Source organism: Echinops telfairi, unplaced genomic scaffold, assembly GCF_000313985.2.
Source record: "Echinops telfairi isolate 266 unplaced genomic scaffold, ASM31398v2 ScPeMD7_60;HRSCAF=208, whole genome shotgun sequence".
Classification (NCBI taxonomy): Eukaryota; Metazoa; Chordata; class Mammalia; order Afrosoricida; family Tenrecidae; genus Echinops; species Echinops telfairi.
The window spans coordinates 16,454,641-16,481,516 of NW_022103958.1; the positions used below are offsets into that span (position 1 = coordinate 16,454,641).

Genomic DNA, 26,876 nt, shown 5'->3' on the forward strand with positions numbered 1-26,876 from the left:
ACCAGTCAGCCTCATGACTGCCCGCCAAACCCTGGCTGCTTTTCAGCGGGCAGGCTTAGCGGCTGTGTAAATGTCGTGGTAATAACCCAGATTCGGAGCCCTGGAACGGCCCACATCTTGGAGCACCAGATGGGCGGGACTGGTAAGACCAGAACTTTCCCGGAGCCCAAGGAACTCGTTGTGCCAGGAATCCTTCAAAGATATTTATGGGTTCTCACCGACACCCCGTCTCCTTCTCTCTGAAGGACACAGGATGGGGTGGACACGGGGAGCCGGAGCCAGGGAGAGGTGATAAATACCTGAGTTTGGCCACAGGTGGGAAGAGTAGAGCCAAGAGGCAGTCCTACTTAAGTGGCCCCATGATCCGCTTGTCCCAGAGGACTCTGCTGGTGAGGGAGTTTCTCAGGCCACTGTTGCTCGTTGGAGAAGGGAGTGGGAGTGGAACTGGGGAAGAAGACTGGATCATGTCCCTGTAGTGGTTCTTGGGTGCTGTTGAGTCCACTCCAACTGAAAATGAGCCAAGGGGACAGAGGAGAACTGGCCCATTCAAATCTCTAGCCTCAGTGTTCCAACTGCCGCCAAGTGGGTGAGCAGCCAAGTGCTTCATGGTCACACTGCCTTTTGGGAGAACATCTGAGGGTGTCCCTTTAAGAAGCTCCCACCCCACTGGGGGGACTCTGAGGCTGCTCTCACAGGCGTTCCACCCTAGAGGGAACAGAGTGCTTGGCATTGGAATCTTCTGGAAGGCTTGTTCAAACATGGGAATACGGGGCCCCACCTCCTGAGTGGTCAGGGCTGCATCCTGAGAAGGTGCATTTCTAACAGGTTGACAGGTGTTGCTGCTGCTGCTGAGAATCTCTCCTCGGGGGCACTGAGTTAGGGACGGAGAGGAGAGGTTGCCGGGATGGGCATTTGTGCACCTCTGCTCATCACCATGTGTTGAGACTTTATGCACCCTCCAGCAAAATTGACTGTGTGCGTGCAGTACGCTAAGAGCTACCGTGCTTTCACACAAATGGCATGCACAATAGACGGGTTTTCCAGGTCATACGGCCCCCTCCCACCTTCGTTTCCTGTGAGTGCTGTGCACTGTCTTTGTTTGTGCAAGCTAAGTATTTGTGTACAATATATTCAAAAGACAGACAATAATGCTTGACAAGCTTCCCTTAGACACAATTCCAAACACTTTACGTGGACTTATTTGAACGTGGCACCAAATCAATTGGCAGCTAAAAAATTATTCCTATTTTACAGTTGAGGCTCATAGAGAAGTAACTTATCCCAGTGTATTGTTGGTCATCGCCATCCATATGCGATCCAGCCATTGTGCTGCCCTTGGTTTATTTTTTAGCTGATTACCAGACTTCTCTTCCTAGTCTGTCTTAGTCTGGAAGCTCCACTGAAGCCTGTTAGCATCAGAGCAGCATGCAAGTTTGCACTGATAGTAGGGAGTGACTGCACTTGAGGCTACTGATCGGCTGTGCTGGGATCCAAACTCTGAATGCCTGGTGTTTCTTGGTATGGTATTTGCATGAACTCGTCTGATTGGATGTTCAATAGTAGAGTCCAGGTGGCTTAGTAATTAAAGAGCTCAGCTGCTAACTTACAGGTCAGGTAGTGGAAAGATGTGGCAGTCAGCTTTCATAACAATTCACAGCTGTGAGAGCCCGATGGAGCATTTCCTCTCCATCCGAAAGGGTCACTGAGTTGGAATTGACTCACCAGCACTGCCCTTGAGTTTGCTGATTGTCTGGTGGGAAGGTAGGCCAATCCCTCCCTCCAACATAAACAAACAAACTCACTACAGTGGAGTCAATGCTGGCTCATAGTCATGATGCACAGTGATGACTCATCGTGATCCCCTGTAAATTTCTGGGACTGTAATCATTTCCAGGAGTAGAAAGCCCAGTCTTTCTCCCAAAGAGCTGCTGCTGGTTTTGAACTGACGACCATGCAGATTGTATCCCAATGCATAACCGCTATACCACCAGGGCTCTTTTTCCCTTCACCATCTCTCTGAAGGTTCTTACTTCAGAACCTGGCATGATAGGGCTCTAATCTAGAGACTTACTATTTATCTAACAAGTTTTGTGCTTTGATTCCATACGTCTCCTGAGGTCTCCTGTTTTCTACACCTTACCTTCTCTCCAATATGTGTCAGCCCCAGCATGGACGGTGGCCCCGGTGGTGCTGTGTCCCCCACTACCTCCAAGTGTCCTTAATCCAAGGGTGTAGGTCAAGGGCAATCCAGGAGGCTATAGCTCTGCACTAGCAATGAGCCCATCCTGACCCCCAGCAACACTACAGAACAGAGGAGAACTGTTCTTGTGAGTTTCCAAGACTGTGAATCTTTATGAAGTAGAAAGCCTCATCTTTCTCCCTTCGAGTGAATGGTGGTTTCAAATGGATGTGTATGTGTGTGTGTGTGTGTTTGAAGTAATAAGTGCACATGGAAAACAAAAACCACACAAACTCATGCCACGAGTCGATGCCGACTCAGAGCGACCCTGTAGGACAGGATGGAACTGACCCTGTGGGTTTCCAAGACTAACTCTTTGCAGGAGTAGAAAACTCCGTCTTTCTCCCATGGAGTGGCTAGTGGTTTCCAACTTTGGACCATGCGGATTATAAGTCGTAACCACTACACAACCAAAGGAAGTGGTCCCCACAGAATGGGCTAGGTACAAAAAAGAAGAAGTATTAGATTGCGTGGAGGCCCCAAAAAAGAGAAGTGAATCACTATGCTTTTTACGTGGTCTGAAAACCAACAAATCTGAACTCACTGCCGTCGAATTGATTTTGACTCATAGCAACCCAAAATAGAACACATCGTTTTAGGGAGTAGACATCTTTATCCTACAGAGCAGCTGATGGGTTTGAACCACTGACCTTGAGGTTAGTAGCCCAATGTCTAACCTACAGCATCACCAGGGCTCCAGATAATAGTAATACTATAAATGGGTAGTGGTCGATGAAGCCCTCACTTTGTGCCAAGCACAATGAGAAGCCTTTTTCTGTGCAAAAAAAAAATTGGCAGAAGACCTTGCCTATGACAAGGAGTCAGTACATGCTAGCTGTTAGGATTTTCTCACTATCTTTGGAAAGAGAGAGGCATTATTGTTCAAATTTTATAAATGAGAAAACTGAGCTGAGGAGGCCGTCACTTGCCCTAGTGGATTGCCTCTTATGTTTAGATATAAAGTTCATACTCGTAATCAGTGTTTAGATGGGGACCCCTTCTGTTCCCTCACCCCATGTGGCTTCCCTCACCCCTTAGCCCCTCAAACCTCAGGTCTGGCACCTCCAGTGACCCCTTTTTGGCCACATGGTGGCTCTAAAGATAGTCACCCAGCTCCCTATCCTTTGGAAGATGGACATCTAGTTTGTGCCTGTTACTGCTAATTCAAATCATATGGAATTGACAATATCTGACCTCTTTAGACTTATGCAAACGACAATCTCATAGGGTTCAACCCAGGACAAGAAACCCCTTGCTGTGAGGAAAACCAGCCTCTAACACATCATCACGGGTCCGACAGGTGCAACTCTACAGCGATAATAAGTAAAGATTATAGTAAAGTCACAGAGAGCATGAGAGATAGACGAGATTGAAATAATGGAGTCAGACACAATTCATAGTAGCATGCTCACCTCAGCCTCACTTGGTGGGCCACGCAGAGAGAGAGAGAGAGAGATCTTTATTGCTAATCAAGGGTTTTATATTCTCTGGGGATGTGCAAGCCCCCTAATTACAGGTGAAGACATACATCACAGGAAAGGGTTGTGCTATAGGTGATACAGTAATGGGAGGGGGGTGATCTAGGGGTATCAATGCAATAGGAAGGGGAGGTATTGGGGTACACATGTGACAAGATGGGCGGATGCTAGATTCGGGATGGCAGCCTAACTTTGGATGTCACTGAGCCGGTTTGACTTGTCCTCTGGCTCGCTATAGAAGCCATTATCAGTAGGGTATAAACCCACCCTGCCCGCACCAAACTGATGGGGAGAAGTAACCCATTGTCCTTAACAGCAGGGAGTGGTCCCTACTTGTGGTGGGACCAGACAGTAGTCTGGCAGCTGACTGCCTTCAGGGAGGTAACTTGACAATCACTTACCATTTACTGCAAACAGTGTCCTAAGTCTAACATCTATTTGGGGGAGATGACTTGGGAGAAATCTTTCTGGTTCCCACACCTTGCCTTCGTTCTTCGGTGAGAATCAGAACTTCTAGACAATCCCACCATCTTCCTGCCAGAGATAGAAAGGAAAGAGAAAGCACCTTGGGAAGTGCTCCTCTTCCAGGGAGTGAGACGCAGTGTCTCTGTGTGAAATAGCTGAGGAACTCTCCTCTCGTGTCTCGGGCTACTGGGGAGCCCCCAAATAAGAGCTCTGTCCTCTGTAGAAATCCTTTCCATTAAAGATGGACCTCACTCTCATACTCCTGATGCACCATATCTGGACCCAAGGAGCGTGCATCTAACTTCAAACGCCATGACATCGAGTTATTTCCTGACTCACCAAGCACTCAAAAAGGTGTTCGCCATGTAGCCAGACGTCAGCCTGACAGGCGTGAGTGGCCTGGGCTGTGGTGAAAGACCACAAAAGTAGCTGCCTTTGGAAACACTTTCCATCCATCAAACAATGGCTCTGGGTTTTACCACCTCATAAATTCCCATATCCTGCTTTGGGCAAGAGTTGGACTTTCCCAGAAGTGGTCAGATGTTCCCCCGAGGGTTCTGGGTGACCTGCTCTACAGTATTTCAGAAAGGAACTTTCCCAACATGCTTCATGCCAGAGGAACCTGGCATGATCGGGCTCTAATCTATTACTTTAGTCCAAATTAACACTTCGATTCATATATTTTCATATCTACTGTAACTTCTTGTCACTTCACTTTGAAATCTGTCTTCACAAACTTGCCTCGTGGACTCCTTGGCCTTTCTTCTGTAGGGATGGAATAGTCCCCCACCTAAGGACATGTGGCCTCCACGAGCCTGTTCTGAAGCTCATTCCTTTCATCTCTCTAGGCTCGGAGCTTCATCCTTCATTCCTGCCTCTCTGTATCTTTCATTTCTCCACCTCTGTTGATGCCCTCCCATTAAGGTTCCAGCATGTCCAAGTCTGAAAATCAGAGCATACCGAAATATCTGCTCTTGATCTGCTTCTCCCTCCGCCATCTATTTTTTTTCCTCCTCTTCATTAGTCCGTGTCTCCCTTTGTCACTTCTCAGTCAAACATCTACCCACTGGCTCCTGTGCCAGCCTCTGTACTGACCCTGCCTCTGCTGGGCCAGGATGACCTCCTCCTGCTGATGCTGTGAGACACTCCTCATCCTGATTTACTTCACTTCTGATCAAAAGTGACCACCGTCTAGTCTTGAAACACAGCCGCTTTCGTTTATGAAACACTGGGTTCACGTTTCTAGTTTCCCTCCTGTGGGGGAAGCCAGCCCCCCACAACTAATCATGGGTTCCATAGGCGCAATTGTACGGATAAGATAGATGAAGATTATAGTAAAAGTAATAGCGTGATAAGAGAGAGTGAAATAAAGAAGTCAGACACATTTCATGGTAGCATGCTCACCTCAGCCCTGCTTGGTGGTCCACATGTGGATGTGGAAGGTGGGAATTTCAGGAGCGAGCGAGAGGGTGAGCGCGATTTATTGTTAACCAGGGCTTATATATCTTTGGGGACGTACATGCCCCCTAATTACAGGTAAAAACATATGTCATAGGAAGGGGCTGTAACATAGGCAATGCAAGCAATAGGAGGGGGATATACAATGGGCATAAGCGTAACAGGAAGGGGATGAGTTAGGGGTGTAATAGGAAGGGGAGGGACTAGGGGTGTACATGTGACAAGAAGGGTGGACCCTAGATTCATGATGGCGGCCTAACCTTCATCATCCTTGAGTGGGCTTGACCTCCCTGGGCTCTCCTTCAAGGAAACAATCTCCTATGATCCTTATCAGAAGAGAGCGGGCCCTACTTAGGGTGGGACAGATTACACAGTCTGATTGCTAGACTGCTGACAACCCTCAGGGAGAATAACCTCTGACCTACTTTTGTTGATCTCCTAGTGTACAGTCATTTACCATGTGTAGCAAGCAGTTCGTGGGTTTGGCATATATTTGGGGGAGACAACTTGGGAGAAATCTGTTTCCCACACCCTCCTACCTTTGGGGACTCCTCCTCCTCCTCCCGCCCCCCCCCCCCTTGTCGAGGAGAAGAAAATGTACAAATTTGGGCTTCTCCAATGTTGGCTGCCCTGAGTGTCTTCGACTCGGCTGTCCTCTGTGTACGCTCCGAGGGAGAGCTCAAACACCTCGGTAGCATCCACGCCTCCTTCCCACTTCCCATCCGAATGGAGACCATAGGTCCCTTCAGTCCGTATTCCCAATCCCGTCTTCCCAACTGGCTCACTGGGCTCACACCTAACGTGTTTAAACAGACACCAGGAACTCCCTCACTCTCACCGTCACAGCCCTCCCTATTGTAGGCTAAACCAGCCACCTGAGAGAAATCCTCTCTCTTTCCAGTAGCCGGTCAGTCCCCTACTCCCCTCTCTCTTAAAACACTCTCAAGTCTGCCCTCCTCTGCGTCACCACGTCCTCCCCAACTGGCTGCATCATCCTAAGAAAGGTTCTCTGAAGCAGCAGGGTGAGAAAGAGCCGTCTAATATGAAAAGTTGGCCCAACGAGTCAGACTCTAGCTCGCATTTCTGGTTTTCATTGGCAGCGTCTTCTAGGAGGAACCAGAGAGACAGCAGACTGACAAGTGGCCGTCTTCACAGATGAACTTGGGAACCAGGGCAGACTCCTCCCCATGAAGCTTCTATGTTAATTATTAGTCTCTCATGAGAAATAGATCTGATCACAGCAACAGTCATTTCTTTTAGGCATTTGTTCCGAGTAGGAATTAAGGATTCTACTTTAGCTAGCACTTACTCTTACTACCCCTGAATTATTAAAATTGAAGGCTAGAGAGTCCAAGCTGAGGATGTGTCATGACATCTTTATCTAAAATTCTTCTCCTTCTTTTGTTTTTACTTCCTTCCTTCCTCTCTCTCTCCCTTCCTCCTTTCTTTGCTTCTGCCCACCTTCCCTTTTCCCTCCCTCCCTTTCTTCCTTCTTCATATGATTCTCCAGCGTTTTCTTTATAAGGCTTTGACTATCTAGAAACAGGCCCAAAAGGACTTTTCACACTTATGGACAAGAGGACACATTCACTATTAAGAACTTAATTGTCTTTTCTGGTTTGGCTTTCTAAGAGGGACTTTTATTAGACATCACCCCCCCTTGCCCCCTTTTCTTCAAACTAGAACTTGGGAAATAAAATTTGCCAAGGATTAAAAAAAATGCTTTTTGATTCAAGAGGCATTCTGGAAGTTAATGAGTTGTTAATGAGGAGAAAGTAATAAGGAGAACAAGATAACTTGCTTGATTTTTCTAAGACGCAAGGTCATGGTGCATATTAGTCAATGAGCACATCATGACTGGATGCTTTATCCAAGAGGGCGGTGTGTGGGAGGGGGACATAATGGGAAAGGCAGGGATCGTTTCAATCCTTACAGAAAGATGAGCTTTCTTTATGCGGAATCCTCTCCTAGTTATCTAGCATTGCTGTAACAGAAATATCACTAGTGGGTAGTTTTAACAAACGGGAACTTAGTCTCTTATTGTTTAGGAGGCTAAAGGTGCAAATTCAGGGACATCGCACTAGGGAAAGGCTCTCTTTGGTGTCAGCTCAGGAAGAAGGTCGTTGTGTCCTTTCAGTATCTGTAGACACGTAATGTTCTTGGGAATCTCTATCTGTCTCGGTATCAGTCTTGGAGAAATCTTTATTTCTCCTTGGTCTGGAAGTTTTTCAGCATGTTCGCCCTCGGTCTAGAGCCCTGGTGGCAGCATGGGCTATGCGTTGGGCTGGTTCGCAGTTTGTCACCACCCCCACTGCATGAGAGAAAGATGAGTAAGGCTCTCTCTTCCCACAAATATTTACAGTCTTGGAAATGCCTGGTGCGTTTCTATCCTGTCCTGTAGTGTCTCTCGGTTAAGGTGACCAGATTTAAAGCAGGGCACCATTGACCGGGGGTGGGGGGTGGGGTCCTTGATTAAAAATTTGGTCTATATGGACCAAATAGACCGTTCCCTAGCTTGTTGTGCATTCTTTCCAAACATCGGGACTTTAAAAAAACACCAAAAAGCAGGACTGTCCCGTTAAAAGCGGGACATCTGGTCACCTTACTCTCGGTGTCAGAGTTGACTTGGTGGTGAGACCCTGTCTGAAGGACGTGCTCCACCTCTGGCTCTTCGTGGTGGTACTGAGGTCTTTTTTCTCTTCTTACTTTCCTTTCCTTTGATCTCTCATAAGATCCAGGGTGTGACTTGAGTAAGGGGTCTGATGACTTGAGAAAGGGTAGGACTTGAGTCACGTCCTCTTGTAAGGCTGTGATTCAAGATATCCCTCACCCTAGTCTTGCCTCACTCACATACAGAGGTTTGGACCTCTAACACATATGACGAAATGGAAGATAATTCTATCATATCGAAAATTGAAGGACAGCCACACAATGCAGGGAATCACGCCCTAGTCAGGTTGACACTTACTGGGGAGGGGACATAGTTCATTCCATGACAAGTCCCCAGGTGGTTCGTTTTTTTCATTAAAACAAATACAATTAAATGAGTGGGGATAGTCTGGCATCTCCAAGACACAATTCAAGCCAGAAGCCATGGCTAGACACAGGGACTGAAACCTGGCTATTAGTTTTGAGATTTGGACACATGATGGTTTCCCTCAAATTCCTTCCTTTCCACTGCCTCCTCCTCCTCCTTTTCCTTTGCTCTTGTTTATTGAGTTTTTATTCATCAGCACTTATATTGTCGCCTTTACTTCTCCCCCAAGACCCCGAGAGAAACTTGATTATTGTCTTCAGTTGGCATACAAATAAATCAAGATTCACAAAAATGGGGTAACCTGCCCCACGGTTTCTCTGATTCTAGACATCGACCTCACCACCTCCACCTCATCTTGCTTTCTCACTCCGCATTTTCCGGTCTTTGTCCCTAGGGACAGGATGAGAACTTCCGTCAATGTCGTGGGTGACTCGTTCGGTGCTGGAATTGTCTACCACCTCTCCAAGTCTGAGCTGGATTCCATTGACTCGCAGCATCAAGCACATGAGGACATAGAAATGACCAAGACTCAATCCATGTATGACGACACGAAGAACCACAGGGAAAGCAACTCGAATCAGTGTGTCTATGCAGCACACAACTCTGTCATAGTAGATGAGTGCAAGGTACCACTTCCCTTCTTGGATATCGAGACCTGTATATAGTAGTGCATGCTCACTTTCTTACCAGAAAAACACAGAAGCCCTGCATGTATTATTGTCATATTTATTTTTCTAAAGAATCATGTAACCCACGCTTCTAGGAGTCCCAGGTCATCTAATTCTGTGTCTAATGTGGCAAGAAATTAACAAGTCTAACAATGAAAGAGCCAATCACTTGCTTGTGTACTCAACGTGGTATAAAACAATCATTCTGATACCTGTGTTCACCCACTTCCCTGACCAAGTTTTTCTAATATTTTCCTCAAGAATTAGTGGGTATCAGAATTTTACTGAGTAGCAAACATTTTATGCCTGAAGGGAAAGGCCAAAGGGCATATCTGGCATCATCTAAGTCATAGTGCACAGGGTTTTCTCATTGTTGTACATCATATATTGGTCCAAAAGGTACCCAGCTGTCCACAGAACTTTGCACAGCTATCTCTCAGGATGCATTTTGACCTATTAATCCCTTTGCTCCAAGAAGGGGAAATGAATTTCAAGTAAAGGATAACTGTCCTTCAGGACATTTATCTAAAGATTTAAACCAAAAGCAAAGAAAGACAATTTGGCTGGCGCAAATGGTGAATGTTCTCAGGTGCTAATTGGATGCAGGGTCAAGTCAACCTGGAAACACCTCAGAAGAAAGACCTGGTCATCTATTTCCCCAGAATTCCGCCACGGAAAACCCTGTGGCGCACAGTTCTAGCCTGGTGCACAGGGTCACCATGAATCAGAATGAACTCAATCGCAACTGGTTTGTCCACTTCGTAGATAGCCTGGAAGCACCAGCTTTCCTGTACCAGGGTGTTCTGGCCTCTCCTGCGAGCTGTTGGGTGCTAAGAATACAAGCTTGATGGGTTCTGTCTGATCTCTGTAACTAACCTGACATTGTCAAAGACAGATGGTCATGACCAGAGTGAAGCAAACTTGGAGAAACCTGGCAGGTGAACAGAGAGACCACTCTGAGGGTTTGTTTGCTAACCTGGTTCCAGGCAGCAACTGAGGACAATCCAAAGCCAACCCACATGTCTTACACTTCTTGATTCCTCTTGAGAAGCCCTCGGTCAGTAGCTGCTTTCCTTATGAGTGACTTCTGGGTCTTCCCAAACAAACATGATAACTCCAACCACGCAGCTAAGGGTGACACAGAAGCAAGTCTCTTTACCAGATTGAGAAATAGGTACAGAATTCTAGTGGACCATCCCTGGCCCATGGCTCATTCCCTCTGTGTCGAGTCCATGGGTAGGGAACTCACACCTTGAGCACAAATCAGCGAAGGAATTCACCATCTAGAAGCAATTGAGTTAAGCAGTTGATCTTTATTCAAAAGTATTCAAGTTGTTAAATGACCTACTTAAAAGGCACTCTTTTTTTCTCCTGAACAGTGAGTGTTTCCCACATCTGAATGAATGGGTTGGATTATTTCTCATCAAAATATCAGTTTGGGAGCAGGGGACATTGCCTGCGAGCAATGAAGATGTGCAATGCAGGGGCCAGTATTCCTGGACTGGCCTCCTGCTCTGCTGCAATTAGCAAGGATTTGTGACATGCCTTGTAGGGGTTAATTGCATGTCCCACCTCATTCCTGTGACTTCCTGTATCTGGACACTTGCTAAGTTTTGATTGAGTGCCCATTACCTTCAACACCTTTAATTAGGCACTAGGGTCAACAAAGTGAATTTGTAATTTTGTACTGGTGATAAGACTTGAACCCAAATTGATAACCACACAACGAGAACAAAGGGATTAAGGAAAAGAAAAAGAAAGACAGAGTCACACAGGTATGGCTAGTCACAATTGCCTGTAAGAACAACCACAGTCTTTACTTGCCTGTGGTGTCACCTTGTTTGTGGGGCCAGGAGGGCTTTTCAACAGACTTTTACGTAAGACATGCTTTGCTAAAAAGTATACTTTTGATTTCATACTTCTCTGGGTATAATTTTTCCTAAAGGATATCAAGAACATCTGAAGATGTTTGTTTTTAATCAAAGTAATTCAAAGGAAATGGGCCCTAGCACCTAGCCTAGTGCCCGGCACGTAGAGGATGCTCAAGAAATAGTTGCTGGATGTCTCCTTCCTTTGAGCATCTCCATCCCTTGATTTGTTTTTAAGCTAACCTTTGGGCTGGACAGTTCCATAGCTCTAGCACTTCGGCCTCGCTGTACAATTTACCACTGAGCCAACCGCCCACAGACTCCTTGGAGAATTAGCATTTAGTTAGCCTAGTGGTCAAGGTGATCGGGTCATGGAGATGATGAGAGTGGCCAGCTTGGTTTGTGTTTTTAGAGAGGCATTGGGCTCAGCTGAGTGAAGAGTCATTGCTACGCCGTGTCACTCCCATGGCACTGGGACAATGAACCCTCTCCCAGCCGATGTGGGAAGGAGGTACCCAGATCAGTGGAGATGAATTAACCCCTTTTCCCAGGATTTCTGCATCACTTCTACTCATTCTTTTGAACTTCCTTCTGGTCAATTCCCAACCTCGTTGTTTCTTGGTTTAAAAAACATCTCAGCTGGGAGACACCATGTGACTCCCGACAGCCCCCTTCCTTTTTGTGTTCCCATGACCTTGGTGAAGCCCCAGGGGTACAGTGGTTAAAGAGCTCAGTTACTAACCAAAAGGTGGGTGGTTCCAGCTCCTCAGCAGGTCTGCGGGAGAGAGGTAGGGCCAGGTGCTTCCCTGAAGATTACAGCTCTGGAAACCCAGCCAGGAAGTTCTGCTCTGCCCTGTTGCATCGATATGAGTCAGCTCAGCTCAAAGGCAGTGAGTCCATGGCCTTGGTTATTTCCCTGGTGGTTTGGTCAGAGGGGAGGAAATGGGTTCAACAGCGTCCTTCCACTTACCCAGGAAGGCGATGCCGAGAAAGTTCGCCCAGCTGCATTGGAAGCATCAATCCCAGTCTCTAAAACAAAAGGAAGAAAGCTCCCCCATGTGCCCTCTGGTTCTTGCAAAGGCACCACGAGGTGATTTTTAATTTTGTGCTGCTACTGACCTGGTTCATGACTGGAAGCCAAATGGGCACCTTCAAGGTCATAGTGAAAGTCAGCTTTCTCCAGACAGTCTCTCCCTGGCAGTCTTTCTCGACTGTTCACTGAAGAGAAAACAACTTTGCTGATGCTCTGGTCAAGACTTGAACCACTCAAAGCATTGCTATGTGACACTGGCTTCTCTGTTTTCAAAATCATGCGTGGTAATAGCCGTTTCAAGTCGTGCAATAGCTGTTTTATTGTCATCAGAGTAACTGCATGTGGAGCAATCATTGCTTATTGCAGCCTGTCTGAAACAAACAAACAAACAAACAAACTGGGGGGCTGGAGGAATGAATGGCCTATCTTTTCATTTGCTTGGTTTGTGAAGGGCACGTGGTTTTCTGTTCCTAGCATGTTGTTTGTGCCCTTAATGCATGCATTTCATTTCCACGTGGGTAAGAAAGTCAAATTTCTTTCAAACATTGCTGCGTTTGTCATGTCTCCATATCCTAATGCTTCCATAAATCCAGTCTCTCCATTATGTGGAATATCAGTCGTGGGTTTAAGTTTTCACATGCCGTTGAGGACAGACAGACGGAAGGTAAGCTAGAAGAATGACTTAGCAATGGAGAGGGAACCCTCCCCTCCTCTGTAAGGGTTCAGTTCACTTTGAGCCAATGAGACATGATGCAGACTGCCTGGTGATTACATATGATTATGAAATACTTGTATTGGAATAACTTAGAGATACAGTGTCACTGATCTCAGGCTTTTAATCTTTCTCTCTTAAAAAAGAAAAAACCCAAACAAACAGACAAAAAGTGTGAAAGCCTGAAGAATTTACTTGACAGAGCCAAACCACTGTGATGTCTGATTTTTAAATTGGGCATGAGTAGAACCCACCTGGCCTCGTGGCAACTGAACCCTTCCTGTGCACGCGTAGAATGAGCTCCCTAGTCCTGGACTTGTGCTCTGTGGCTGTATGGAGAAGCACAGGGACTGTGTTCTAAGGATGTCCTGGGCTAGAGTGATGGGGCGATGGGTCATTAACTACCCCCTCGTCCTGAAAAGCACAGTAGAGGTGACTGCGCACGTTGCCAAGTCATCCCTACTTAGGCAAATGTGTATATTTTAATATTCCCGAATGGATGTTGAAAACCAAGAGGGGCTCACAACCAATTTGAAAGGAACAACATTTAAAAGCATATTTAAGGCATATGATACAGCCCTGTATCTAGTGCTCCTCCACATAACCCAGGCATTTGGGGGAACTTTTTCTTTCTGGTTCATGGTCTACAAGCTGGTTGTTGATGATAATTATTTTCAGGTCACTCTGGCAGCCAATGGAAAGTCAGCCGACTGCAGTGTTGACGAGGAGCCTTGGAAACATGAAAAATAAGAATGTGACTCTCAGCCAAGTTTTGAATAAATTCCCCAGCGTGTCTTATGGTAAAAGATGATGTAAAGATTAAACAGTTTTCTTTTTAAAAAGAGATGGGGAAAGAAAATCCACACATATTTCTGTTTACTTAATCTGTTAGCTGAGGCTTAGAGGAGCTGTTGGGAGTTAGCGGTGATAGGCACAAGGCTGTCTTTGCCAAATAATGCTTCATAACCATCCGATTTCCTCACTTGCGTTACTGTTTGAATGGGTGCTGCTGGGGGAGGCCGTTTGAATTGAAGACCCATTCTTGCCAGCTTCCCTCCTCTCTCAAGATGCAGAAATGTGGATGTTCTTTTCCCAGGGGACATGCCTGCCACGGCGTGGTACACTCCAGGGACTCGGGATAATGAGCAAACACGCCGTGTGTTATTCCTTAAAGTATTCGCCATGTCTCGTCTTGTGATGCACAAGAGATTCTTTTAGAAGCTTCTAGAAGTTATTCCCTTTATATGTCTTGTAGAGTTTGGCACATGTGTTGATTCAAAGCAAGCATCTGTCTTAGGGAATGCTCACAGTCTGTCTTTCGTATCCTCTTGAAGTTAAACGTTTCCAAGTTTTAGTGGGAGCCATAGTCGTAAAGGCAGTTGACCATGGAGCTCACTGCATCTCTGCCGCCGCTCTGGCTAGTTGTGTGAATAATTAAGTTCAAGGTATGTTTAGATTTAGTGATAAATATGTTCATGGATTAGGAAGTAGCTTACATTTGACTACTATATATACATTGGCAAAAATAAAGCACAGGCAATATAAATTTTAACCAGCTTAATATATACAAATTTTTTATACTTAATGTGCATTTAGCTGCCATGGTGGAATGATGAGATGGTTTGATCTCTGTTTTGCTTTTTTGCTTCTTTTGCCCATAATATTCTTGTTAGGGCTCCTAAAAAAAAAGACATTTTTATTCCCTAAGGGGGTCAGTCCTATTCTCAGCAACATAGAAGAGCTAATCACCTCTCCTCACACATGGAGGATCATGTGTAGGTTGTGTATCTTCGAACCACCTCTTAAAACAACAACAACCACTTGTATTCATGTAGCATACAGAAAGCCATCTGTTATGTTCTGTCAAAGCACACCAGTGGAAGTAGAACCAGTCTTCTTCTCCAGCCTTCTCTGTGTAAAGGAACAGAAAACAAACGTGCAAAATCCCACAGTGATGACATGCCAATGACTGAGTCCAGGTGGCCTTCAACTAGGAAGTGGGATGCCTCTGCACAGCTTAACATAGCTCTTTGGAAGACTATGAAGGTTCGCAGGAATAAACCATCTGTAACTGGAGAAGCGAAATGCCTTGCATACTGTAGGCCATCCAGAGAATTCTTATTGAACAATTACACAGGGAATTCTTCATGATTGACTATGCCAGTGAAATTTTTGAGTGTCTCCACTATTATTTACTAGTGGATAGCCCACAGTGTTTTCCTAGGTTGCTGGTTTGGTGAATTTGCCGAGGACTTGAGCCTGGACCACTGTGAAATAAAGCACCGTTATTTTACTCTACGGAATATATCCAGCTTGGTCCACACATGCGCGTAGGATATTCCTGAGCAGTCATAGAATGCAGATCCCCTGAGGAGAGAGGATTTGGAGATATCAGATACCCTTTATTCTTCATACCCTACATTACCTACTCTTCCTGATTCCTCTCTTACAACTTAGACTCCTTTGGCACATACAAGAGGTCGTTGTTCTTTGCCTCATAGACGCAAGCTATTTTTGGATAAGGATCGCTGCTGACGATCAGTATTACACAGTGCCCCCCCCCCCCATTTTCCTTTAAGAACAGCATTGGTCATAATTTTCATTAAACACCAAGTTACCAAGGTGGTGAAAGATATGCTGAAAATTAGTAATGCAAAATACATCCTTTAGAGCAGACATTGTGGGCCCAGCAGACCTGGGTTAGTTGTGAAACTATTAAACATGGTCTTAATTGATGCTCCCAGGAATGTACTTCTGAGTAGAATGATCTTGTCCAAACCTTTATGAGTTCATTATTTGGTTGTCGTTGAAGGCCAGCTTCATGTTTTAATATTTGTCAATAAGTGGTCAATCCCTGAATCCCAATATGCATTTCGAGAGAATTAGCTTCCTAGGACTCTGCCTAAACATCCTTCCAGTTTGTTTTAGCTTTCTTTTTTTTTCTTCACCTAACTATCCTGTTAGCCTCTAAGGATATAGGGGGACAATGTGTTTCAAAGAAGCAAGATGCACAGCTCTTACCAGAACTAGGCAGTAAGCCTCATAAAAATATCCTCAGGAAGTCAGATGTAACTGGAAATGCAATCAATCATATTAAAAATAAGCAATTTCTAAAACTCATGGAAATCCAGAATGTGTGCATTAGAGCTGGCATATGAATATTCACTCTGTTGCTCGAGGCCTCCTTTATGCGTCCCATGCCACACCTACTCGGGTTTCTCTTGCCCAGCATATGTGCCATAAACACAACAGTGGATCCAGAGTATACCTCTCATGACTTTTTCTAAATTATATACATAGAGTTATATCCATATAGCCTGTCAGTTATATGTAGAGATTTATATTAGGAGATCCAACACAGATATGAATGCGTGTAACAGTCCTCTAATATTTGATGATGCATAAATGTTATATTTCTATACAGACAAAGCAGGCCAGATCCATACACTGCATCCCGTAACTCAGCGCTTCGACAACACAGTTTTGTTATATCTCACTTGAGCATCATCTCCAGAGAAAACCAACTAAGTCCATACTGCGATCTTCCCTTGCTTGATTTTGCCCCTTGGGGAACCCAAATGCAATCCCCATTTAATTATTTACTAAAAATCCAGTGAGTGGCATTTCATCAGTAACAGCAGATGATCTCTCAAGGTAATGCCTTACCTCAGGGGCTTTCAGGCTGTGCCTCTGTATGCAAGGAGCCCGGCCGCACAGTGGTTACCTGCTCAGCTGCTAACCAAAAGGTCATCGGTTCAAACCTCCCAGGAGTTCCGTAAGAGAAGAGACCTGGTGATCTGCTCCCATAAACATGTCTGCCTGAGAATGCCTATGGGGGCAGGTCTCTTCTGATCCTTTGAGTCATGGTGAGTCAGAATTGACTTGGCAGCACACACCACCAATACCCCGCAAAGCGCAGCAGAGAAGCAAGATAGGCAGCCAGATCGCACAGGCCCGCAATGTAGGACTTCAGGTGGCAGAAGCTGCATGAAGTAGCTAGTCAGCCTAGATGTTCATGAAAGCCTAGAGAAAGGGTGCCAGATTTCCCCGCCTCTGGATTTAGCTGTGACAGCTGATAAAGACTTAGGGAAGATCCGGTTCATGGTGAGATTTATATCCTCTTAGGTGAGACCAGAATTTACAATGACCATTTGATTAGGAGACCACAGGCCATTTCTGTTAGTGCATGGGGAAGGAGGGCATTTGCCAATGTGTCTAGTCTAGAAACTCTTTTTTAAAAGGAGGGTTGGGTAGCTCATCTGTTGGGTTCCCTCAAAGAAAACCAATCTGCTTTTTTTCCTTTTGGCAAATACCAGACTTCCTTTGCTCTCCATAGCAAACGTTCTATTGTAATTGTTTCCTTATGCCAGAATCAAGGTTTCTACCTGTGCAATAGGGTCCTGAGAAAGACGGCGATAAATCCAAGGAAGGATGCCATGTCTCCATAGTTCAGACTCTTGGTAAACAAGTCTCAGCAGCGCTAGCCTCATTGCATGACGAAAAGTATTCCGTTGTTACACCCAGTGGAGGTGGCTCTTCCCAAGGAACTGCGCTCGCCCTTTGGCCACACGGCTGTCTCGATTGTGCTTTCCTTGTGCTCCAGCTTGACTCCTTCCAATTCAAGGAAAAGGACCCACTTGGCTTTCTCAGTGATTGGGATTCTTGCTCATTGGCTGAGGATATTAGGATCTAGGGATCCTCCCAAGTTAGAGCCAAGCGAGCCTGAAAGTGAGAGTTTTACACATTCAGTTGTTGGGGAAGATTCCTGGTCTCCTCTGGGGTAATTTCTGGCTAAAACCTAGTAGGGCCACTGAGTACTGGTTCAGGCAGGTGGCTTTAACAAATTCTTGTTCTCCTTGGGCCAAATGAGTTTGAATCTGCTGATGTGTCCTGTGTTATTGGTGTTCTCCAGGGGAAAGCTCAATTTCCTTCTCTTCCTTTTCCACTGATCGTTGCTGCTGCTTAAGAAATGACTGACGCAATAAATGACGAAATAAATTAGCACACGGGTAGCTTTAGAATCGATGGCGGGGAAGCTTAATTGGATAGTCTATAATTGCCTAGCAGAAAACAGTTAATTTGACAATGACAAAGAGAAGTGTCAGGATTTGTTGGAAGAAACATCTGGGCTGGACTCTACCAATGTTTAGCTGTATAAAACTACACAAATCACATGATCTCTGAACCTGATTTCTTTTCCTGCACATTTGTAAAGCAAAGAGGTTGGATTAAACAATTACATAAAACCTCTTTCCAGCTCTAAGAAACCATGGTGTTATGATTTTGTTCTTACTATGACAGAATGTTACTAACTTATTGTTTTAGTTGGAGGGGCCCACAATAATGACTAATCAGTTTAGATTTTTCTCATACCCTTTGTGTGTGGGTGGTGGCGGTGTTGGATTAAATCCAAAACCTCTCACTTTAGCATTTGATGTTTTTCAAGGTTGCATGACTGTGTTAATCCACAGCTTGACGTTTGGGGCCACAAACAGGCATCCTTTTATAAAAGTGTCCTTTACCTAAACCCGCTGTCTTAATACAAGTAGTATTTCAGCTCAGAGAAGAACAGAAACGCATGCATCCAGCACCACCAGGAGATGACTGGGCAAGTCTACAACCTCTTCCACCCTCTCGCATCATTGTGCTCTTGCAACACAGCCCATTCTGAAGAGCCAAAACACACAGTTTTCTCCAAACGGGCCTAATTGCCAAACGAGTAGGGGGATTTGGGAACCTTGGGCAAATAACCTTGAACACTCTTATGAAATTTGGTGCAAGACTTGCCTCCCCTTCCTCCCCTGCACACTGTGCATGCATCTCCCGGCGAGCCTAGCCCAAGTCCTTTCTTTGGAGTGATAGGCAGGGCTATCGGGTGGAATTCCTTTTCCACGGGTCCTCTTCGTTGGCTTTCTGATGGGTGACCTTGCACAGGTACACCAACCTCTGCCTTGCCACGATGAGGTTTTGCTGGCCACCCCTGCACTCTTCAATGCTGGGGGAGCTCTAGACTGCAGGGCTGTGGAAGTCATCTCAGAAATCCATGACCTGCAAAACCATGTCCCCAGCCATCATCCCAGAATGACTTCTTGCACTGTCTGGTACTGCCGCCTGGCCTGTTGTTCTCATCACTGCTCTTTGGCTGAACTCCTGCCGAGCACAGCTAGCGTTGGGTTGGGTTTCCCATCCCTGTCTGTGAAGGCCTTGATTCTTTAGCTATGTAGATAACAGCTGTTAAAAGGACTGCTTTTCTCCCCACTGGTACAACAAGACAAAGACTTCCTTAATTTATCGTATAAGGACCTGTAGACAAAGGAGAAAAGTCCCAAGTCTTTATTCCGGTTCACCCTAACTAACTTCCTGTATCATTTCTCCACAGTTCTGCTTGGTTGTCCCCCCTGGGTCTAGGCTTGCTTCACCTTCCCAGCTCTGGGCCACGTCTCCATTTTTATATTTTTCATAGCCCTTCTGATTTTTATGCAGGGCCCTTTTATACTGAGAATATAATTGCCCCATTGACTCAACAATTGAGTCAATTGCCCCATTCAACAGTCATCACTTGACCTAGAGAATGGATAGCAACCAGTCCCCAGTTCCTCTGGAGACGCCACCAATCCCTGGGTATGTGCTGGAACCAACAACAGACTGAGAGCCTTGGGAGCATCCCCAGTGGCCATGGGATGATGCAGTGAGAGCCTCGCTCCTTCTGGGGCTTCGTTTCCTTTCTTGGCAACCAGTTAGCTTGCCTGGCAACAGCCTGTTGCTTTTGTAGGGGAGAAATGCACACACAATTACTAGCCAATGAAGTTGGTCCAGCACATCACTATAAAGTTTGTCCCCCACAGACAGGATTCCCTGAAATGTATGATCTGATGGCTGTTTGCTTAATGCTCTGAAAGAATTGGTTTCCTGACTAGCAGCTCACCCTTTGGCATCAGTTCTTCTATCCCCTTATCCTCCTTCTTCCTTCCCCCGGAAGAACCTCAACATTACATCTCCATGTTCCATGGCATGCCTCAGATTATCTGCTTGCTATAGAGATTTGTATATAAAAGCTACTTTTGTGAGGATTTTTATATATTGCTTTTCTATTTGTTTTCTACAGTTTGAGGAGAGAGCTGGCAAAACATGGGTCTAACTTGGTCTTTCTGCCAGCAGATATATTTTGACTTCCTGGAACCTATGTTCCTAGGGGCCGTAGATTGCCCCTCTGCTCAGTATTAGACCCCGAACCCACCAATTCCTCCAGTCCAACCTTAGGCTCTTTTAAAAAAATACAGATCCTCAAGCTTCTTTGCTATTATGTATAAACAGTATGAGAAAACGTGTTTGTAATCCTGGATATTCTATGTTTGATATTAATTTAACCTTTCATATTATTACACGTTTTTATCTAACCTTCAGAAGTCATTAAAGAACTCAGTGTAGACTGAATTCACCTATGTAGTATCTGGGATTTTGCAGACAGATATTTTCTTACGGTATTTTCTATATAACCACAGATGTAGAATTATAACTAATCAGAGCACAAGGTGTTTCCACAGCAATTTATAGCTGTTAATTGTTTCCTGAACCCCTAGCCACACTTGAGACATTGAACAAACTGGCTGTTGAAAACAAGGGCTGGCTTCAGTTCCTTAGCTGGCCAATGCACCCTTTTAAGCAAGACACCTTTTAAACTAGAGGTCTGGTGCTGATTCCTGAATTTTTGACACCATGACTTGGTTTTTTTTCTCCAACTAAGCTTTCCAATCTTGCTTTCCTCAAAAAAAAAAAAATCAAAGACAAAGTGGGATCATTTCTGTATCGGAATCCCCCATGCCTTCCTACTGGTTTATATGAAATGCGGACTTAGGAAAAGCCTGCGGAACTGAGGCTGGAGGGTGAGCACTAGGAGGCCCATCCAGACAGATTTGTTGCAGTTAATTCTTGCCAGGAAGATTGGAAATAAATGCCACGTTGTGATATGAACTGAGCACATGTTTTCAAGAAAGGAAGAAGGCATGTTTAGGACCAGCTGTGAAGCAGTGCCCCGGCACCGGGTATGGAGGCTTTGGTCACATTAAAATTGTTCAGCAGAAGCCCAGGTGGATTTGTCCTCAGGTGAAAAGCAGGCTACATCGCCTTCCCCACCAATGGCACAGCAGTAGCCACTACAAAGAGAAGGTGTCTTCCTTCAGCCAAACACACTTCCTGACATGGTTGGTAGGGCTTGTATTTTGGCCACGGTCTCTGTTTTCATAAATAGTTGTTTCCATAGAAAGTGGACTGGTATGTATGTGAACCTGCTCCTCATTAAGTAAACAAATTAGGTGTGCCCTTACCTGGCAATGATTGTATCTGTGGTTTTCAAGTACAGGTGGCTGTCAAAGTATGATGTTTTGTTTGTACACGCTGACCCTTTGTTCACGCATGAAGAACAGTGCCTATGCACTTTGTGTAGCTATAATGTAGGTCATTGTGTGTAATTTCAGTGAAATGGTGTATAGACATACTGTAATTTAATTTAAATGTTACTTTTGGCTGTTCAGCTAAGTGCAGTAGACAAGTTGATTGGTGTTAGAAAAACCTTTCTTTTCCTTCTTAGGCACCTACCAGTGAGTGCTTTCTGCTCTTTGGTAATGTGATTTTGGGATATATACGAGTGAAAAACTTTGTACTGATAATTGTTTGGAAAGTCTGTGTGTGTGCGTGTGCATGTGTCCAGCACCTTTGTGAATCCCCAGTTCCGAGCAGTGATCGGGTGAGCGTGCGTCCAGGTTCCAGTGAACGGACATCTGGCTGCTGTGAAAGACGCAGTGAGTGCGATGGCAGAACTTTTCATTCCGTGGGCCGAGGGAGAGGACATTTAGAATGAGGATACTCCTCGCTAGTCCTGCTTCACGCGGTAAATTGGGCTCAGAGTGACTAAAGGTCATTCTGGGCCTGGGCCTGTTAGCATCATGTCCACAGTCCAGGGTCAACCTCTCTGGTTGTCAAGTACCAATCATAATTTTCATGATGTAAAGATTGTGAGAGCCTTGTCCCCCTCGACTTCTTGAGTCAGGATACAGAAGAAATCCACAAAGTGTCTCTGCCCTACAGGCAAACCCTTACAAAAGCACAGTTCTACCAGGAACGCGCACAGTTGTCTGTAGTCAGGCAGACCGCCAAAAGCACAGGAGCAGTCAGGGGCGCAGCTCTGGGGTTGCAGGGCGGGGAAGTGATGAAGCACAATCCTACACATGTGAAGGAAGTATGACTTCCAGTACCTAATCTGCTGTGTGTGTGTGTGTTGAGTGATTGCAGATGAGATTAACTGTAATTCTGCACTTGCCTCCTAAAAGACATGATCTGTCTAATGATCACTAAGTGGAATGCAGTCTCTTGCTCTGTAACCCCGTCCCCCTCCTCCACAAGGACAGAGAAGAAATGGCCGTGTGCTGTTGGGAACACTGAACAGATCTCTCTTTCCCAAGAGAAGTGACACCGCTCATATCCCCCGAGGGCATGGAGCACGTCCGTTTGCAGTGTCTTCTCCAGAGGAGTGGGATCAGGGGTTCTAGTGGGCGGGCATTTTTTCCCCCTCGAAATGGTGGCTTTTTCAACTCCTGTCATTGAAATTGTTGGATGGAAATCTTACTGAAAGAAAACGAGTCTTTAGGCAGATTATCTTTTAAGATTCTTGCATGTGCAGAATGAAATATAAGATTGTTTTCCTTTGATTCACAAACCCCGTTGGTGTGAAGTCATGTAGCATAGAGCGTCTACAGCACATAGTGTTAAATGACTAATAAACGAAAAAAGATGAAAAACTTCATCTAGTTCTTGGATGTTTCTTATATTGGGGACTAGGCAGTGCCTCATTGGCAAAGCACATCTGGGCTCATTTTGTTTTCACCGTTAGCTTTCTATGCTTTCTTACAATGTGGATGGATTAATGTAACATTTCATGTGTAAAATAACTGGATGTTCTTTTATGCTGGAAATAATCTGTGAATTTAATATATTACTAAGTGTTTTAACTTTTGTGTATATATCTCTCATCAATAAATGTGGATTCAAATTTTCTCTTGATTACTGCCTCTTCGTCAGTTCTCATTTGAGGCCATTGTTGGGTGCGGGGTAAGGTTCATGAGTGCTCCCTTCAGAGAAGTTTGTGGATGGGAAGCTGCATTGCCCTAAAGATTTCCTAGGAAGCCTAAAAATATAGTTATACCATATATGACCGTTACTATATAGAGTTAGTGAGGTGGAATAAAAATCATGTACACTCAAGATGATCCTTAAGACTCAGAGAGAATGAGTTAGCCCCCAAATATCAGAAGCCTAAAGCATCCAAGGTCATTTTTTATTCATGTGGCATGTTCGGTCACAAGTTGACCAAAACCACCAATGTGTCCGAAGAGGGCCCAGCCAAAGACATCTACCCTTCTGCTGTGAGGCCAGGGGAGAGGGTGCTTTCTGTACCATAACGAAGAAAAAGGATTTGGGAGATGGATTTAAAAAGAAGTTGGGTGACTAGGAGTTATGACACAAATGTTGGACTTTCAACTCAATCACTAGAGATGTTTGCAAACTTGTCTAAGCCCCTTGACAACTTGGAAGTCATTTCAGCATATGTAAAATTTGGGGTTTAGGTTACATACTTTCTAAACTACGTGTAAACCCTGAAACGTGTAATTTTATCACCCAGGTAAGTCATAACTACAGACATATTCTTCTGTTATTATCTTCCCAACGATGTATCTCACACCTACAAGGGACTGCATGCAACCGGTATGTACAGTGAACCCTCGTTTATCACGGTTAATCGGTTCTAGACCCTACCGTGATAAATGAAATTCCGCGAAGTAGGATTCCTTATTTGTAAATCAAATATTTTCGTAGTTAGAGCATAGAGGACATGAAAAAACACCCTTTAGTCACCATTACACTCGTATAACCTAATTTATTAAATGAAAAAGGGAAAATACAGTAAAACATTTTGGACGTTACATTTATCATTTATTATTTATTATATTATTTATGGCATCTAGTTTACAGTATTACATATTTCACATACAGTATTATTATACATAGTTCTTACAAATACTGTAATAAATGGCGTGCAACCGCCACGATTTTCTTGCCATCTTTGATCATATCCAAAAGTTTTACCTTTTCCTGGATGGTGAGCATCTTCCTCTGGCACTTATTTTTATTGTCAGAAGGCTTAGAAGAAGCAGGTCGTTTAGGAGCCATCATAGGGCTTAGATAAAATTTCTTAAAAATCGCAAACAATTACAGTACACTGTACAAAAGCAAAAATGCATCTGATACGTAGCTCCGATACGTAGCGATGCAGACAGAAACGTGTACAGTATGAGCCAATCAGTGGCAGTAATGACAGAGCATGCGCTGTTACGCAAAAACCGCGATAGAGTGAAGCCGCGGAAGTCGAGGCGCGAAGTGGCGAGGGTTCACTGTATTAAAATTCCACCCCCTGCTACTCGGTTTACCATGTGCATAGCGTGTGTGCTGCTTTGAAGCTAGAAGCTCTGCCGCGGTACTGCAGATGCCCTCAGGGTGCCATCATGGACAAGCTCCAGCAGAGCTTCCCACTAAGACAGGTGGGAAGAACAGCCTGGTGATCCCCTTCCAAAAACCACCCAGTGCCAACCCGATGAATCCAAACAGAGCACTGTCTTCAAGGGGGCTGCAAAGTAAGATACTACACAACTGCTACCAAGACTAAAACTCAAGCTTAGCAGTGATGAGGGAGATGGCCCAGGAGCAGACCATGCTCTGCTTGCTGAACGCAGGGTCCTCGTGAGGCAGAGACAGCCTGACAAGGAAAACCAACTCTCAAAGTCCTACTGCCATGTGACACCCAAGTTCGCAGCCCAGTTACTCCAAGTGAGCATTTGTGCACCATCAATCCCACGCTTGGCCCGTGTCTTCCTCCCTTGTCCCATCCTTCAGCTTTATTCCCGAGGAAGGCACCCCTTGGAACTTTGTGTTCATCATTATTTCCTGGCTTTTAAAAAGAAGTTTGTCACAGACATGCGTGTGTGAACCAGCTGCGTTTTTCCCTTTGAGCTTTGTAAGCAAATATACTGGATGTAGTCTTTCCGAACTTTCCTTTTTCCTTAGCACTGTGTTTCTAAGTTCATCCACACGGTAAAGGGATTGCTATGGGAACAGCTAGCCCTCATTTTCACTGAGGTATAATCACAGGAGGGAGGAAGACAAGGCTTTTTATTCCCAGAAAGTGGCAGTCCCAGAAACTCTGTCCTGTCAGGTGGCCGTGATTTGGCGTCAGTTCGATGGCAGTGAGTTTGGTTTAGTGGTTTATGACAATGTAGGAACGACCTCACATCTTTGTGTGTTCATTTTCTTAGCAGTAAACACTGACCTCACTTCTGATTGTTTTGCTCTGGCAAACAGTGCTGCTAGGCGCATCCGTATGTCGATCTCCTGGGGGACAGTCCGGGGAAGCGTGGCCACCTGTGTTGCTGGAGACGCAAAGCCGCCACAGAAGGATGCGTGTGACTTAGAACGGTCTGTTCAAGTCTTCCACCGCTCCAGCTTGGCTCTGGCCATGGGCCTACCCAAGGACCACTCTTGGAAATCAGAACGACCCATTCTGCCCCTGGCTTGTCATTTGGAGTCCACCTGTCGCTCCACGGGGACGACGGAGGCGGGCAAAAGCAGGTCCTGTGTAGATGAAGAGTTTAAGTTTAAAAGCGAAGCCTCGTTTCCTGAGGCTCACATTGTAAGACCTGTGAGCACAACTCTGATGGGAGCTAGACAGGGGCTACTTTGTCTTTGATCGCATCTCTGAATTACACCTCCACCCTGCGTCAGCCGGTTATTTGCACTGTGATGTAAGCAGGTGTTTGACAGAGGAAGTTGCAGGAACTCTGCAGAAGAAACTCCCCACCCCCCAAGAACTGGCAGCCCCCCCTTAACTACACCCCCTTTCCTGACCCTGGAGGATGAAAGGCATTCTGGATTCCTCACCCTTCTCACCTCACAGTGACATAAACAGGAAGCCAGGACCTGTGCCCCAATGCCCCAACGAACCACAGGTGACAGAGGGTCTGACACGCCCAGGGCCTTCATGATGCATTCTGCCCCTTGTCATCCTCAGCCCAGGCAGGAAGGTGTGGGCAGGATGCGCGCATTTGACGTGGGTCGCAGGAGGAGCCAGAAAACCCACATGTTTTTAGCTTATACTTCTCTTCCTGGAAGCACGCTCAGTTCAGTGAATGCTTTCCCCTGAGAAATGGCTGAGGCAGTAGAGCATATACACAATTCCCACGTCATTGTAAGAAAAACATCAAGAGTTGGATTCAAAATCAGAAATGTTGCTTGAGGTCTAGCAGCTTGCCCGACAAGAGTACCAGGAGAGTAAAACTGTCTGAAGTACTTTTACTTTCATGCTTAAAATTCATGACTCTGAATTCTAGCCCATGGGGAGTAAGATGAAATGTATAAGATGCAATAAATCCCTGGGCAAGCTGTCAGCACAAATTCAACGCCCACCTGGAAATAGATCTAGGTTTCACTTTTCCGCATAGCCACTCCTGGTAGGCAGCCATTTCGGTGGCAAAATCTCCCTCCTCTCCCACTTTCCCTCTCTCTCTCTCTTCCCCCGAGACTGGGTCACAAAGGACTCTGTCCTTCTTCATTAGCTCCGCATGCAGTGTTTCACCTAACCACCCAGAACTGAGGCTACAGAAACTGACTCTGTGCTGCCAGTCTCCCTGCCCCTTCCCGCCCCCTGGGTTCATTGTCTCTGGGTGTTTGTTCACTTCTGGAACGACTCACGAAGTCTACAGAGACGATCACCCATACTTTCTTATTCATGCTGGCCAGAAGGAACCCAGGCAAAGCATCTCATTGGACAAGATCTGGGAGCGGTCCCAGCCTGGCACACCCCGTCTCCTGCGTG

General features: G+C 45.5%; 1 protein-coding gene across 1 annotated transcript in view; it reads left to right on the plus strand.

Moving 5' to 3' along the window:
* SLC1A2 (solute carrier family 1 member 2) overlaps nt 1–23,014 on the plus strand; it is a 170,001-nt gene extending 146,987 nt beyond the window's left edge. Inside the window, exons 10-11 of the mRNA XM_004708293.3 lie at nt 9,072–9,303; nt 13,637–23,014. Of these exons, the coding sequence (XP_004708350.2) occupies nt 9,072–9,303; nt 13,637–13,708 (304 nt within the window). The 3' untranslated portion in view covers nt 13,709–23,014. The remainder of the gene's footprint in view (nt 1–9,071; nt 9,304–13,636) is intronic.
* The last annotated feature ends 3,862 nt before the right edge of the window (nt 23,015–26,876 follow it).